General features: G+C 38.1%; 1 protein-coding gene across 4 annotated transcripts in view; it reads right to left on the bottom strand.

Moving 5' to 3' along the window:
* Positions 1-18,217, bottom strand: part of LOC106142775 (trehalase) — a 60,524-nt gene that overhangs the window by 15,766 nt on the left and 26,541 nt on the right. For all 4 annotated transcript variants that reach the window (XM_013344659.2, XM_013344658.2, XM_013344660.2 and 1 more), the window contains exons 2-11: positions 10,981-11,298; positions 8,058-8,195; positions 7,471-7,583; positions 6,366-6,521; positions 5,450-5,615; positions 4,165-4,317; positions 3,053-3,130; positions 2,021-2,133; positions 924-1,090; positions 137-307 (exon numbers count right to left, since the gene is read on the bottom strand). In XM_013344659.2, the coding sequence (XP_013200113.1) occupies positions 137-307; positions 924-1,090; positions 2,021-2,133; positions 3,053-3,130; positions 4,165-4,317; positions 5,450-5,615; positions 6,366-6,521; positions 7,471-7,583; positions 8,058-8,195; positions 10,981-11,066 (1,341 nt within the window). In that variant the 5' untranslated portion in view covers positions 11,067-11,298. The remainder of the gene's footprint in view (positions 1-136; positions 308-923; positions 1,091-2,020; positions 2,134-3,052; positions 3,131-4,164; positions 4,318-5,449; positions 5,616-6,365; positions 6,522-7,470; positions 7,584-8,057; positions 8,196-10,980; positions 11,299-18,217) is intronic.

The following is an 18,217-nucleotide window of genomic DNA, read 5'->3' as shown; positions in this document are numbered from 1 at the left end:
ACTTGAAACGATCTCTGCATACTAAAAATGTATTTACATACATACATACATAAAATCACGCCTCTTTCCCGGAGGGGTAGGCAGAGACTACCTCTTTCCACTTGCCACGATCTCTGCATACTAAAAATGTATTTACCTTAACTTTATCCAAATAATTTATAACTCTATTGACAAAATACTCCTTTCTAGACTGGTCGTAGCACTTAGTCCACAATGGGGCGATGTTAGTGGGATAGAAATAGTCCCGAGGTCTCCCGGACTCCAGGTTGAAATCCAACCACGCGCCCACGTCTTCATGCCATAATACCTGAAACAAAAACGCAACTAATTTTCGTCCTTCAATCTTTGAGACTCTGTCTACCACTAAGGGGTTAAGGTATGATATAACTGGTGTGGTGGCAACAATAAAAAACAATACGACCACTCCATCTCTTTCCCATGGATGTCGTAAAAGGCGAGTAAAGGATAGGCTTATATAAACTTGGGATTCTTCTTTTGGGCGATGGGCTAGCAAATATTTGAATCTCAATTCTATCATTAAGCCAAACTGCTGAACGTGGCCTATCTACCCAGACTGTTGGCTCTGTCTACCCAGCAAGGGATATAGACCGAGTACCGAGACTGAGTAACTAACCGTGTGCCGTGTGGTTTCCGGCACCAATACAAAAAATAAAAGGACCACTCCAACTCTGTCCCATGAATGTCGTAAAAGGCGACTAAGGGATATGCTTATAAAATTGCTATCCTTTTTTTAGGCTTACGATGGGCTAGCAGCCTGTCACTATTTGGATATCAATTCCATCATTAAGCCGAGCAGCTGAACGTGGCCTATCAGTCTTTTCAAGACTGTTGGCTCTGTCTACCCCGCAAGGGATATAGACGTAACCATATGTATGTATGTATGTATTAACTGAGTAACTAACCTTCTCAATAGCCTCCATATATCTCGCATGGACGTCTCTGTAATACGCCGCTTTTTCGGCGTTTTGGAGTCTCGCGTGAAAGTCGTGCATTAGTTGAGCGTTGGAACACATTATAGCGTTCAAATCCACTGGCACTATGGAGCGGGTCTTCAGATTCGTTAGGTTCCCTGGAAATTGGTAAACGTCGGGAGGCTAAGGTGAAAACGTTGATGACATTAGTTCGGATATCGTAAGAGAACCTGCACATTCTGACAACTAGATGTGTAACATTGGATCCAAATACGGGTTTTTTTTTTTTAAATGCTTATGTACCTATTACATACATACATAAAATCACGCCTCGGTAGGCAGAGACTACCTCTTTCCACTTGCCACGATCTCTGCATATTTCCTTATGTATTAAGTTGGCAATATTTTTCCAAGATTGGGTTTTCTATATTCAATGTGGATAAAATTTGCGCCGATGGGTACCTGCTATTCCAAATACGGGTTAAGTTTACCTGCAAAGGTTGCGGAGATCAGACGGGAGTCGCTTCGTGTAAAAACCTGACTCCAGGCCCAGGAGAATCCAGGATCCATGGTCAAAGGCATAACCCGGGTTTAAAAAAAAACCTTCAAGTCCACCATTGCAAGTGATTTGTTTCTATTATTACTATGTTCTAACTATTTTCTTGTTACTGTGTAAATTTCTATGCAATAAAGATATTACATACAAAAAAACCTTTCTCTAATCTTTTCAGGGCCCTTAAATGACATCTTGAGCTGATTGTAAATTTGAACAACATCACCCATAGACTATTTCACAATTATACATACATATAATCACGTATTTATCCCTTACGGGGCAGACAGAGCCAACAGTTTCGGAAATACTGAATGGCCACGGTTATTAGCCTATCCCTTAGTCGCCTTTCACAACATATACGGGAAAGAGATGGAGTGGTCCTTATTTTTTTTCTCTAAAGTGTAAGGTACCACGAAGTACACTATTACAAAAAATTCCAAAAGAAAATCGGAAGAAATGTATTATAAAAATCAACCGGAATTTTGTTCGTGTGAAGTTGATAACATGATTTGTGAATAATGTTGTAATGTACCTTTATTAGTTCCGTTCAGTATGAACCATCTCGATGAAAAGTCCCACCCGGACTCCGCAGCAGCCTTCAGTTCCGCATACAACTCCTCTTTTTTGTCGCGGGAGTCAAAATGCCTGTAAAATAAAAAAGTATTACTTTTATTTTTCTATTCAATTATACAGGGTGTCTGGTGAATCGCGTTACATATTTGAAGAGGACACTCTGTATTTGATTATGTTGCAAATAATTAGAAATATTGGTGGTCAAAATTTGACCTGATTTTACCTAATTATATTACATACTACGAGTCGACAGCGCGGCGGTGGAGCAAACGTTCTGAGACTTTCTTTTAAACCAGTGTTTATATTGTTGGATTAATATTTTATAACGTTAAGCGTGTTCATGAATTACTATGTCCATAAATATTGATCGCGATTTACCAAACACCCTGTATAAGAACTTCCCACTCTTTACACAAGTATGGTGTTTATTTATTTAAAACTTTATTGCACAAAACAAAAATGTACAATAGGCGTACTTAATGCCGTTTGGCATTCTCTACCAGTCAACCAGCTGACCAAACAGAAAAACTTTAAGTTGGTGGTGCGATAAAGTGCACATGCATACTGACAAAATACATACATTACGAAAAAAAAATGCATAAATACATACAAGATACATAAATTACATTATAAATACATAAAATATCAAATTAGGACGAACGCAGAGCGACATTTATCAATCATTTTAGGAAGAGCATTCCAGAGCCTTACAGTGGTATTGACGGCCTCTGTGGCGCAGCGGTAGTACGCTTCTCTGTGACACCGGAGGTCCCGGGTTCGAATCCCGGCCAGGGCATGAAGAGAAAAGAACTTTAAGAAATATAGCATCGTTGAGTTAGTATCTCGTAACACAAGTCTCGAACTTACTTCGAGGCTAACTCAATATGTGTAATTTGTCCCGTATATATTTATTTATGGTAGCTAAGAATTATTTGCAGCAGGTACAATTAGGATGAGTCGCAGCTAAAAAAACATCATGAGGAACGCTCACTTTGCACAATCGATGTCTTCTTTGTAACTTTCTGGCCTAGGGCCTTGCGATTGGTCAATGAACCTCGATAATTTGTATCTGAAACAAAATAAAAAATATGTTATCATAAAACTGTTGGTTCTGTCTACCCCACAAGGGATATAGGCGTGATTTTATATATATATGTATCACTACATAGTATAAAACAAAGTCGTATTTCAGTCTGTTTGTCTGTATACTTAAATCTTTAAAATTACGCAACGGATTTTGATGCGGTTTTTTGTAACAGGTAGAGTGATTCAAGAGGAAGGTTTTTATGTATAATTTTTTCCGAATTTTGCACCCGTGCGAAGCCGGGGCGGGTCGCCAGTGTTATCATAAAGTGTAAACTTTTTATATGTAAAAATAATAATCTACATAGACAAAGTGCCGTGTGGTTCCCTGCAAGAATATAAAAAAAGATTAGTACCAATCCCATCTCTTTTACATGGATAACGTAAAAGGCGATTAAGGGATAGATTTATAAACTTTGGATACATCCTTTAGGCGATGGGCTAGCAACTTGTCACTATTTGAATCTAAATTCTATCAGTAGGCCAAACAGCATAGCAACCTGTCTCTATTTAAATCTCAAATATAATTAAGCCACACAGCTGAACGTGGCATTTCATTCTTTCAAGACTACTAACCCTGTCTACCCCGCAAGGGCTATAGACGTGATGATATGTATGTATGTATAAATACAAAAACTCGAATGAAAGATCTCTCTAAAAGCTTTCTTTTTATTATTATTATTACTTTTAGACATAGACATAAAATCTCTTTCACGGAGGGGAGGCACAGACTACCTCTTTCCACTTGCCACGATCTCTGCACACTTCCTTCGCTTCATCCACATTCATAACTCTCTTCATGCAAGCTCGGCGGTTTCGGGTACTTTTGACCTGACCCTTTACCAGGACGTCCTTAATTTGACCAAGATACGTTCGTCTAGGTCTTCCCACTCCGACCTTTCCCTCCACACTCTCCTTGTATATCTGCTTAGTCAACCTCTCGAGGGATTTGCAAATTCCTGTATTCTTTTGCAGGTGGCGCTAAATTCGCGTTAATAGCTAGTATTGCCACAAACTTACTTGTGCCCATTATGGTCAACTTCGACCGTGTGGTTAGTGATCCAGAAATCGAACTCCCGATCCAGGGTGTGTATGTGACGCCTGAGGAACTCTATGTCGTCCATGTCATCCATGATCAGCTTCACCATGGGAATTAGGAGGGGGGGTTGAGATCTGAAACCATGTATAGACGATTCGAATCATGTTACAATAAAACGTCTGAGATAAAATAAAGGTACGTTGCCGTGTGGTTCCCGGCACTAATAGAAAAAAGAATAGGACCACTCCATCTCTTTTCCATGAATGTAGTAAAGGGCGACTAAGGGATAGGCTTACAAACTTGGGATTCTTCTTTTAGGCGATGGGCTAGCTACCTATCACTATTTGAATCTCAATTCTATCATTAAGCCAAATAGCTGAAGGTGGCCATTCAGTCTTTTCAAGGCTGTTGGTTCTGTCTATCCCGCAAGGGATATAGAAGTGACCATATGTATGTATGTATGTACGTTGCGAGTGTGTGTAAATATATAGCAATGTTAAATCTTAAAATCAGAGTTACACGATGTCGAAGGTTGTATATGTCAAATGATCAGTAGAAACTATGCTTGCTAAGAATAAGAATCTTCGCTGCTATTGGCTGATGGCGTTGCTTACTTTGCTGTGATTGGTGGATAGCATGTGACGTAGAGATGTCGTCATACTTATCAAATCAAATCTTGCTAATATTGTATAGAGGTTTGTGATTTGTATGTAACGAATAAACTGAAACATTTATAGATAGACCAATTTCGATGATATTTGCCAAAGAAACAAACAAAACCTGTAGTTCCATGGGCTATCTTTAGAAATACCCACCTTTTAAATTATACACCTATTTTTTATTTTACCTCGATTAAATATATGAGGTTTGTGATTTGTATGTAACGAATAAACTGAAACATTTATAGATAGACCAATTTCGATGATATTTGCCAAAGAAACAAACAAAACTTGTAGTTCCATGGGCTACCTTTAGAAATACCCACCTTTTAAATTATACACCTATTTTTTATTTTATCTCGATTAAATATTTTGTATCTTCTGTCATATATATACATACATACATAAAATCACGCCTATTTCCCGGAGGGGCAGGCAGAGACTACATCTTCTCATTTGCCACGATCTCTGCATACATCTTTCGCTTCATCCACTGCACATTCACAACTTTCATGAAAGCTCGGCGATTCGGGTACCCTAGACCTGACGTCATTAAAAAAATTACTAACTATTTTCGTCATATACCTAGTTTTCAATACCAACATACCTCATAGCGTAATATATTCTCCCTCCGTTGGGAATGAAGCCTATTCTTTCCACGATATCCAGGAAATTGGACACCATGCCCCTCGCTGTGGACCTCATTTCTGATAGCAGGAGACCCTTGAGGATCCAGTAGGAGTCCCAGTAGTAAAACTCCCGGAATCTGCCACCTGGGAATAAACACACAAATAATTTAAATTTCCAATAAAGCATTACAAGTGTATAGATTTAGGTGATACGTGAAAGTTTGAGCGTTTTTTTTATTTCCATTATTTCTTCGCTCCTAATAGTTTCAGCGTCATGTTATATATGTAGCCTAAAGCCTTCCCCGATAAATGGTCTATTTAACGAAAAATAAATTTTCAATTTGAACATGTAGTTCCTGAGATTAGTGCGTTCAAACAAACAAACTCTTCAGCTTTATTATATTAATATAGATAAGAAGATAAGATACATACATACTGGAATACGTAATATACATACTGGAAGACATCCCTGCATGGGATAAGTCCGCCATTGCAAGTGATTTGTTTCTTTTATAACTATGTACTTACTATTTTCTTGTTACTGTGTAATTTTTATGAAATAAAGATATAACAAACAAAACAAAAGTTTGAAGAACACATAAATGTATACATACATATGTTCACGTCTATATCCCTTACGGGGTAGACAGAGCCAACAGCCTTGAAAAGACTGAATGGCCACGTTCAGCTTTTGGCTTAATGATAGAATTTAGATTCAAATAGTGACAGGTTGCTAGCCCATCGCCTAAAAAAGAATCCCAAGTTTGTAAGCCTATCCCTTAGTCGTCTTTTACGACATCCATGAGAAAGAGATGAAGTGGTCCTATTCATTTTTGTATTGGTGCCGGGAACCACACGGCACCACAAGATTGAAGAACACGTATGATTGATTACCAGGAACTATGACGGGGTTGTCCACATAGATGATGGAGTACAGGTCCTGGTTATTCTTCACCTCTTCCTTCATCTTCCTGCCCAGTTGGAGCCACAAGGCGTGGAGATCCGTCGCCCACTGGTGCAACAACGGATCCTTTATCTTCGCGAGAAACGCTGGAATAAATATTTAAGATATTTACATACAGGGACAGGTTGCTAGCCTACAAGAGGAATCCCACGTTCATAACCTTATCCTTTAGTCGCCTTTTACGAAGTCCATGGAAACGAAAGATGGAGTGGTCCCCTATTCTTTTTTAATTAGTGCCGGGAACCACAAGGCATATAATAGGATTCACTAATATTATAAATGCGAAAGTCACACATTCACTAATATTATAAATGCGAAAGTCTTTGTGAAAAATGCGATGTGATGCGATTATTAAAATTTTGCATATAATAATTAAGTCTGGAAAAGAACATTGCTTTAAATCCTGTTAAAAACTATAGTCCCCGTTGAATTTGTGACAAACCTTATATTCTTGGCGCTAAAAGCACAAGGGCGAAGCTGCGGATTAAAGCTAGTATAGAATAGAATAGATTTATTTTCAAAATTGGATACAAGGTATCACTTATTGACGTCACATCACTTAAATCTAATTATAACTACTACCGCTTCCAAAGCGCATGTGTAGATGAAGCGGCGGAACAAATTACACTGCAGCATTTTCATCGGACGTCAATATACAAATATAGATCTCTTAAATCTAAATCATGGACGAATGCACATTTTCAACATTAAAAAACACGAATGAATGTAGAACTAGTAGTATCCTAGCTATATCAATGAGATTCAAATTCAAATTCAAAATTTTTATTCATTACTATAGGATACTATATATCGCTTAATAATTGTCAAAACGTATGGTTTAACAACATTGGTTGACGTCAAATAAATTACTTAAAAACTAAGTTTACTGCCGCTTCCAAGGCGTCAGCGCAGAAGAAGCGGTAACAAACTGCACTGCAGCATTTTCTTCAACAATGTCAACTTCACAATATTAATTAAACTTAGAATAGAATGTGGACGAGAGAATACATTGTTCAATTGCATGACATGACTTACCAGGGTTATCCTTCCAGTCTGTGGGTTTCCATTCTTCGAACTCCGACCCTTCCGGCTCGAAGTTCTGGTTAACGAACTCCTGGATGTCAGCCTTCGTCGGATGGGAATCTGTCCTGAATGATCAGCATTATATAATACGAGAATTAACAAAGGTTTTTTTTTTGCAATGTGGTTTCTTGGCATTTTATTATATACTAGCTGTGCCCGCGACTTCGTTCGCGTGGAATAGTTATTTTGGGCATCATTGAAGCCCTCAAGGATGAATAATTTCCTCCGTTTTTTTCACATTTTCCATTATTTCTTCGCTCCAAATAGTTGCAGCGTGATGTTATATAGCCTTAAGCCTTCCTCGATAAATGGTCTATTCGACACAAAAAGAATTTTTCAATTCGAACCAATAGTTCCTGAGATTAGCGCGTTCAAACAAAATAACAAACAAACTCTTCAGCTCTTCAGCTTTATAATATTAGTATAGATATAAGAGTTATTATATAGTTAGTATATTTTATTTCATATTATATTATATAAGAGTATCAACTACTCTTCATCTCATATGAACCAAAAAATAAGTGGACCCAAGTGATTACCTGTTCATCATCTCCATGAAGTGGTCCATGGCGATCTGGGGTGACAGCTTGATCTTCATGTCCACGAAGGTCTTGGAGTCGTTGTACAGGCCTGCCATCTGGACCGTGTCCAGTAAGGGCCCGTGGCAGTAAATAACACTGGAACATAGGAAATTATAGTTTATATAAATATATTAAATTAACCGCCGAGCTTGCATGAAGAGAGTTATGAATGTGGATGAAGCGAAGGTAGTATGCAGATATCGTGGCAAGTGTAAAGAGGTAGTCTCTGCCTACCCCTCCGAGAAAGAGGCGTGATTTTATGTATGTATGTATGTAAAACTCGTATAACGTCTTTACTTTATCCCTTACGGGGTAGGCAGAGCCAACTGTCTTAAAAAGGCTACTTTTTAAGACAGTTGGCTCTGACACACAAAGGCCACGTCCATCTATACGGCCTAATGATAGAAATGATTTTCAAATACTATTTGAAAAGTCATTTCTATCAATATCAATATGCTATCAATTAATTTTTAATTTCTATCAATAGTATGGGCTAGCAACCTATTCTAGGTAGTGCTATATCCCCTTTAAAGGACATCTCAAGTTTATTAGTACATAGATACTTAAACATAGAATACGAAAAAGGACGTACAGTACTATCGCGCTAAAGATAGTACTTCTTATTTGGACATTTTTATTTGTGATAATTCTTTTTATACAAAATTATTTATTTCTGCTTCAAAAAAAAAACTGTTAATTTATCCGTTGCTAATCAAACAGAAGAGAAGGAATATAATATACTTGGTTTCTTTATTTTATCTTTAACAGTATTCTGAAAACATTTTACGAAACATGCTTCTGATAAATGAAGAGTTTGTGCTTTTAAATGTCAGCATTACAATTCTTGTTTAGAGTTTCGTACCTACTCCACAAAAATTCTACGATTTTTTTATTTTTATCAGAACAATATTTTTTAAATCTGTCTCTATCGCTCTCATTTTAAAAGCATCGTTTAAGTAGTGTAGCAAAGGCTTTTAAATTTTGCTAATAATATCTGTCCAAAGTCCACTTTTGGTCCGCGGAGCAAAGAACGTCCGCTTTGTGTGGCTATCACGTGGTACAGTCAACCGCACATCAAGTCACCCTGCTTAAGAGTCGAACATCGAATGCGTGGTAATAAAGATACGTATTTGCAATGAATACATACATACATGGTCACGTTTATATCCCTTGCGGGGTAGAAAGAGCCAATAGTCTTGAAAAGACTGAATGGCCACGTTCAGCTATTTGGCTTAACGATAGAATTGAGATTCAAATAGTGACAGGTTGCTAGCCCATCGCCTAAAAAAGAATCCCAAGTTTGTAAGCCTATCCCTTAGCCGCCTTTTACGACATCCATGGGAAAGAGATAGAGTGGTCCTATTCTTTTTTGTATTGGTGCCGGGAACCACACGGCAATATTGGTGCCGGGAACCACACGGCAATATTGGTGCCGGGAACCACACGGCATATTTGCAATGAATTGGTGTAGGTTAACGTGCTGTTGACTGTACCGCGATTGCATCGCCAAGGCATGTCACATTTATTTTTAGCTCAATTGTTAAATTCATGAATGAACCTAGATTGGATCTGTACTTTTGATTAAATTAACTGAAATTGCTTTGTTTCATGACATTAGCCGGATACAGATTTTACAAAACAGGCACAAATTCCAATATATAATATTTTGTAATGGTGCTGGGAACCACCACACGGGAACCACCACAAAAAAGAATAGGACCACTCCATCTCTTTCCCACGGATGTCGTAAAAGGCGACTAAGGGATAGGCTTATAAACTTGTGATTCCTCTTTTAGGCGATGGGCTAGCAACCTGTCACTATTTGAATCTCAATTCTATCACTAAGCCAAACAGCTGAGCGTGGCCTATCAGTCTTTTCAAGACTGGTGGCTCTGTCTACCCCGCTAGGGATATAGACGTGATCTTTTGCATGTATGTATGTATGTATTCCAAAATACTACGTGCTATTTGCCTTTGAGGTATGCAGAGATCGTGGCAAGTGGAAAGAGGTAGTCTCTGCCTACCCCTCCGGGAAAGAGGCGTGGTTTCATGTATGTATTTGCCTGAAGGCAACCTTCTTTCTTCTGGCTATAGTCCCGGTTGCATCCTCACCACTCTGGAGAGGAGCCCGTGGTAAGCCCTTGGCCATGGATCCTGGATTGGGTGAGTCGGGTTTTTACACGAATCGACTCCCATGTGACCTCCGTAACCTTTGCAGGGGAACCTAACCCGTATTGGATCATATGGTTACGCATCCAGTTGCCTGAATGTGCAGGTTTCCTCGCGATGTTTTCCCACACCGTAAGAGCATCGGTTAGTTATTAAACTAATGTAAATTACTTCGCCAATGTACATAACTTCGAGTAGGCAACCTTCTTAATTTATATTAAATTATTAATTCTATTTAAATATTAACAGGCAAAGCAAGGTGATATACATATGTATGTATTCCATAGCAATAGTTGTCATAATTTGTTTCCTTAGCAAAAAACATCGAATTTTGTGTTTCCCGGCACCAGTAAAAAAAAAGAATAGGACCACTCCATCTCTTTCCCATGGATGTCGTAAAAGGTGACTAAGGGATAGGCTTACAAACTTGGGATTCTTTTTTGTAGGCAATGGGCTAGCAACCTGTCACTATTTGAATCTCAATTCTATCATTAAGCCAAACAGCTGAGAGTGCCCTTTCAGTCTTTTCAACACTGTTGGCTCTGTCTACCCCGCAAGGGATATAGACGTGACCATATGTATGTAAGTATTTATTATAAAATATAGTATCGTTGAGTTAGTATCTCGTAACACAAGTCTCGAACTTACTTCGAGGCTAACTCAATCTTTTTTTTATTAGTCCCGTAAAAAAAAAAAAAAATTTGCAACTTACCTATCACAAGCAGGGGGTAACATGGACCTATCAGCTCCCACCGCCACCACCAGCACGATGCCAATCAAACACCACATTTTGGACATTTCACTAAATCACAATGGCACTAATTACACCTAATATCACCGAATTAATTAATTTAATTAAAAACTACTTGTATCACTGATAGTTTTGGTCGTCGTGTGAGTCCTGTGGTTTCTATTTTACGTGTTCAGAAAAGTGCTGAGTATTTTTAACAGTTTCCTTCTAAAGGGCTGGATCATTTTGGTGTGTTACGACCCGGGAACCTTCTGGATGGCACGGGTGCCAGGGTGGAATCTGGAACAAAAGAAAATTTAACTTAAGTTATACTTATAAGAACTGATTAGAGTTTATGACTTGTAAGAATTTATGACGAGCGTGCACGAAGAGAGTTATGAATGTGGATGAAGCGAAAGAAGTATGCAGGGATCGTAGAAAGTGAAAGGATGTCTCTGCCTACCCCTACGGGAAAGAGGTGTGATTTATGTATGTATAAGAACTGATATATACGTGTGTATCCCTCAAGAGGCAGAAAGTCCACGATTATTCCCAGGAAGCTGAAAATTTATCTATATATTTTTTTTCATGTAAGCAATAAAAATGCTTTTTGGAATTTCCAACAAAACGTTTAAGTACTTTGATGATAACATTTATAAATTGAACAACTAGTGATTCATGCAAATTTAAAATATATATATTTTTTTCCTAAAAAGCCATTACAAAATTAAAAAGTTAGTACCAAATTAAATGACCAATTCTAGCACGTTTCGGCCAGAAGTCAGTGTTGGAAAATGCCAAAGTTTACAAAAGAAAAAAAAAATACAGCTAATAAAAGTTACACGTCACTTTGTACACAGACTAAAATCAACTGAAGAATGATTCGAGAATCACCAACAAATGTCGCTGATGGCTATTGTTAGCTGTGCGTATGGTCTAATTGATAAACTGTTTTATTTCTGAATATCTCTTACTTATGTCATACTAATTATAGATTTTTACTATGTAAAATACTTAATTTAAAAATGGTTTCCCAATACAACAATTTTGCCGTGTGGCACCAACAAAAAAAGAATAGGATCACTCCTTCTCTTTCCCATGGATGTCGTAGAAGGCGTAAAAGGGTAGGCTTATAAACTTGGGATTATTTTTTCTGGAGATAGGCTAGCAACCTGTCACTATTTGAATCTCAATTCTACCTTCAAACCAAAAAGCTGAACGTGGCCTATCAGTCTTTTCAAGACTTGGCTCTGTCTACCCCATAAGGGATATAGACGTGACTATATGTATTAATGGTTTCCCAATAGAATCCCACAAGGACTTCCTTCAATTTCAAATTGATTCGGCCTCGTTTTGCAAGATGTAATGTTGAACAAACTTTAAGTATTTCTCATGTTCAATTACTTTATCATAATAATGTTAATTTAAACTCCTGACCTTTTAATTTTATGGTTTTTGACGTATAATTATGCGTTGCCATAAAAAATTGAATCAGACAAGCGCACTACGCGTTTGTCTGTGACACCGGAGACAGGACGGGTACAAATCTCGGCCAGGCCATGATCAGAAAAGATTTTTTTCAAATTGGCCTGTGTCTTGGATGTTATTGCGTTACATGTTTATCTATGTATATAAGTATTTATTATAAAGTTTTCAAGACTGTTGGCTCTGTCAACCCCGCAAGGGATATGGACGTGACTATATGTAATGTATGTATGGTTATAATTCTCTTATGACTTAGACCACAGTACCTCACATGTCAACACGTCGGATTGCGACTGCGATGATGGATCGTGCGAGCTCTTGTTACGCTATTAGTTAACACGGTTTTAGATCGTAAATTACAGGTTTTATTCGCTAACCGAGTATTTACCTGTTGATCGCGACATTGACTACGATACATGCTTTTTTGATTAGGTGACCCTTGATTAATTGATTGATTTGCTTACTAGCTGTCCCGGAAAACGTTGTTTTGCCATATAAATAATTTTTAAGTTATTTTATACATACATAAATATGGTCACGTCTATATCCTTTGCGGGGTAGACAGAGCCAACAGTTTTGAAAAAGACTTAAAGGCCACGTTCAGCTATTTGGCTTAATGAAAGAATTGAGATTCAAATAGTGACATGTTGCTGGCCCATCGCCTAAAAAAGAATATCAAGTTTGTAAGCCTATTCCTTAGTCGCCTTTTACGACATCCATGGGAAAGAGATGGAGTGGTCCTATTCTTTTTTGTAATGGTGCAAGGAACCACGGGGCACTTAGTGATTTTATTTTAACTACGCACAGATAGTAAAGACTTTAAGTAGTAACATCGAAATACCCCTACCCTACCCTACTCGTGGGTGTTTCCTGGAAATCCAAGAGAATCCAGGAGGAGTTTCCGATTAAAGATAACTTATATATATAATTATCTCGTCACAATTGTCGTTCCCGTACTCCTCCGAAACGGCTTGACCGATTCTCATGAAATTTTGTGAGCATATTGAGTAGGTCTGAGAATCGGCCAACATCTATTATTCATATTCCTTAGTGATAAGGGTTGTCCACCCTTAACATTTTTTTAACTAAGTATTTAATTTAGGTTATTAAATTAAAACAACGTTTGCAAGGACAGCTAGAAAAATTATTATATAAGATAAATTAATTAAAGGAATACACGGTCGATCAATATGGGATCCAAAGAAATTTTAAATTTCCATTTCACAGTATCAGAAAAAAATAGCCGCTTTAACTGCTGAAATCTAAATATAGTTAAACATACATGAACTTGATGTACTGCAAACTAAAAATAGACACCAATTTAGTGATCTTTGTAGTGTTGAACACCCAGAACAATCACTTCAGAAGGGAAGCACTTGTGAACGTGGTCCAGGGTACAGAGAACTGCATATAAAGTCGTCCAGATGGACTAACAAGACGTGATTATATGGATGGATGGTTGGATATCCATTAATTTATATAATCACGTCTATATCCCCTGCAGGGTAGACAGATCCAGCAGCCCTGAACGACTGACAGGCCACGACCAACCGCTAGGTTTAATGATAGAGCAGAAATTCAAATAGTAATCCCAAGTTTATAAACCTATCCCTTAGTCGCCTTAAACGACATCAATGGGAAAGAGATTGAGTGGTCCTATTCATTTTTATATTGGTGCCGAGAACCACACGGCACTATTAAGTTGGTGATCGGAACTTTATGCTTCGGTAATACATACATATATTCATATAGTCACTTCCACATACCTCGCGGGGTAGACAGAGCCGGCAGCCCTGACAAAACTGAAAGACCACGTTCAGCTGTATGGGTAAATGATCGGATTGATATTCAAATTGTGACTGGTTTAGCCCATCGCCAACATGATATTAGCATCGTCTACAAGCCGCGGTAATAGAGGCGAATTTGCATTGAATTTGGGTAGGTTGATGTGCTGTTGACAGTACGTGGAGTATTGAATTTGCGCATGCGAAATAAAACAGGATGGAAGGCATCAGGGGGGACAACGGCTCAGAGGAAATAACTAACTGGCAAGTGTTGGTGAACTTTTATAACGTTAATAACATCAAATATGGAAAGACTTTGAAGAAGAAATACATACATATATACATAAAATCACGCCTCTTTCCCGGAGGGGTAGGCAGAGACTAGGTACATCTTTCCACTTGCCACGATCTCTTCATACTTCCTTCGCTTCATCCACATTCATAACTCTCTTCATGCAAGCTCGGCGGTTTCGGATACTCTTGACCTGACCCCTTTGCCAGGACGTCCTTAATTAATGATCAAGATACGTTCGTCTAGGTCTTCCCACCCCGACCTTTCCCTCCACACTCTCCTTGTATATCTGCTTAGTCAACCTGCTTTCATTCATCCTCTCCACATTTCCAAATTATTGATGAAAAGAGATCGTGGTCAAATTTCAAGAAGAGTAAACAGAAAAGTAAGAAAAGAAACATTAATATTTTGTCATATTGTCACGATTTCGGGAGATTTATTTAATAAAGAGGAGAGTTACATCTTTTTCTTCATCCAAATTCACTCAAAAAAAAGTTTATTAAAATACATTTAAAAGTTGGAGATCTCTTCGTGGGATAAGTTCACCATTGCAATTATACTTATCTGTTGATTTATTATTTTTATACAATAAAGAATTATAATAACAACGTGACATTCTGATTATCACCAAAACATCCACCGCCATCCCTGACGCCGTGTCAGGAAACCAACATCACAAAAGTGAGGGCATCCGCTGTTTGATTTATCAATTGAATCACCAGTCAGCTGTGTCAATTGGAAGATGGGTTACCTTCATACAACCTTGGGCTGCTGATTATTTGTTATTTTTTGTTGATTATGATTAATGAGATTCTGAATTTCATCATGCCAATTAACGATGGATAGGTAATTAAGAGAAATTTGCGTGATCAGTGCTTATGAAATACATACATACATAAAATCACGCCTCTTTCCCGGAGGGGTAGGCAGAGACTTCCTCTTTCCACTTGCCACGATCTCTGCATACTTCCTTCGCTTCATCCACATTCATAACTCTTCATGCAAGCTCGGCGGTTTCGGGTACTCTTGACCTGACCCTTTACCAGGCGTCCTAAATTTGATCAAGATACGTTCGTCTAGCTAAATTTGATCAAGATACGTTCGTCTAGGTCTTCCCACTCAGACCTTTCCCTCCACACTCTCCTTGTATATCTGCTTAGTCAACCTGTTTCATTCTTAACATACCCTTTTCTTTTCCTGTAACTACATCTTCTTTCACATCACAACATTCCCTTATCACGCTGTTCCTTATCCGGTCACTCAATTTCACACCCATCATACTCCTTAACGCTCTCATTTGCACTGCATTTTTTCTGCTTTCGTGCTTCTTTTGCCATACCCAACTTTCACTCCCATACATTAATGTCGGGACCAACACGCCCCTATGCACAGCCAGTCGAGGATTTTGGACAGTTTCTGACTGCTCATAAAGGCACGCAAAGCTCCATTCACCATGTTCCCCGCGTTCACTCTACTTTCAATATCACTATGAAATTGTTTGTTTTATTATTCCATTTATCTGTCGTGTTAACAGGGTCAAAGAAGTCAGATGGGAAGCGCTTCGTGTAATTACCAGACTTACCCACTTCTGGCACGTGGTCATAGGACTTACCATGTTTATTATGGTTGGTTGTATCCAAAATTTTAATTAAATCAAAATTCTGGATTCCCATACTTAGCCATACAGCTTGACGTAGCCGACCAGTCTTTTCAACCCCGTAAGAGATAAAGGCGTGATTATATGTATGAATGCATCCAAAATATATGCATGGAGGATGATTATTCAGAAAGGTGAGGCGTTATTCTGACTATTTTCAATGATTTGGACCTTGAAAGTTGAAATAAGTAATGTTTTCAGGAAGATTTTTTTTTAAACATGGCGTATCTTATCAATTATTTTGGCTGATCTCAATTATTCTCTATGACCGACCTCATTTCGAGCGAATTCGAAACCTTGGTCTTATAAACAGTGTTAATAATTAATAAGATAAGATAATTATAAAAAACTTGGAATTGTTTGCGAATAATTGATTGCGAATCTCTAAACACAGCGTGATGAACCGAAATATAAACTTATTTAAAACACAATATTTTGGTGGACTGGAAAAATTCCCTATTGGGATAAGTCCGCCATTGTACATTATTCTTCTAAATCCGATAACTGTTTTGTAATTTGTTGTATTTCTTTTTATGTGCAATCAAGGGTTTACAAACAAACAAACAATATTATTTATTTCAAACAATTTTGATTTGGACATTATTGACTTTGCTGTGAAATTTTACGTTTCGCATCTTCATTCTCAAATTGATAGTGAAAAAAAGAACTACGAAGAAGGCGAATGCTTTGAATGCTTGATACTACGCTTCAGATGTTTCAATATCACCTTGTTGTGTACAAAGACGACAGATCAAATCAACAAAATGTAGATGAAAGAAATTCACATCTGCCTCATTGACTCTCAAAGAATTTGACACATCCATTCTGCAAATCTAGACTAATATTATAAAGCTGAAGAGTTCGTTTGTTTGTTTGAACGCGCTAATCTCAGGAACCACTGGTTCGAATTGAAAAATTATTTTTGTGTTGAATAGAACATTTATCGAGGAAGTTTTTAGGCTATATAACATCACGCTGCAACTATTAGGCGCGAAGAAACAATGGAAAATGTGAACGAAACGAGAAAAATTATTCATCCTTGACGGCTTCAATGATGCCCAAAATAACTATACCACGCGGACGAAGTCGCTGGCACAGCTAGTTCTGAATACAACGAAAACAATACAATTGGCCGCGTGGGTAGACAGCCACTCGCAAATAGATCAATTTACGCACATGACCAGTATCAGACCACCGATTAAATGTCACGTGGACACACCCACAGGTGAGCCACGTGGTATGATGGATCACGGCCAAGGATAGAGAGAGTAGAAAAAAGTATTTTCATCACTTCGTGACAACAAAACCTTGTTGAGGAACTTGTTTTTGCCAGTGACAAGCTATATTTTAGTTATCGTCATAGAATATTGATTGTAGTTACATGAATAGAAAAGGGTATGTTAAGATGGTTCGGTCATGTGGAGAGGATTAATGAAAGCAAGTTGACTAAGCAGATATACAAGGAGAGTGTGGAGGGAAAGGTCGGAGTGGGAAGACATAGACGAACGTATCTTGATCAAATTAAGGACGTCCTGGTAAAGTGTCAGGTCAAAAATACCCGAAACCGCCGAGCTTGCATGAAGAGAGTTATGAATGTGGATGAAGCGAAGGAAGTATGCAGAGATCGTGGCAAGTGGAAAGAGGTAGTCTCTGCCTACCCCTCCGGGAAAGAGGCGTGATTTTATGTATGTATGTAATATTGATCTCAGTCTGGTGGTCTTGGTCGTGAAATAGCGAGGGATGCCTTACGTCTTTTCTCAGAACTTTAGGTTTAGGGATTCTTCTTTTAGGCGATGGGCTAGCAACCTGTCACTATTTGAATCTCAATTCTATCATAAAGCCAAAAAGTTGAACGTGGCCTATTAGTCCTTTTAAGACTATTGGCTCTATCTACCCCGCAAGGGATATAGACGTGACTATATGTATGTATGTATGCTAAAAACATTAGATCAAGGCAGAAGTTGGTCTCTTGGGTTCCCGCCAAAAAGTGAAAAAAAAACA

Source organism: Amyelois transitella, chromosome 25, assembly GCF_032362555.1.
Source record: "Amyelois transitella isolate CPQ chromosome 25, ilAmyTran1.1, whole genome shotgun sequence".
NCBI lineage: Eukaryota > Metazoa > Arthropoda > Insecta > Lepidoptera > Pyralidae > Amyelois > Amyelois transitella.
This window is presented reverse-complemented; position numbering and strand designations above follow the sequence as displayed.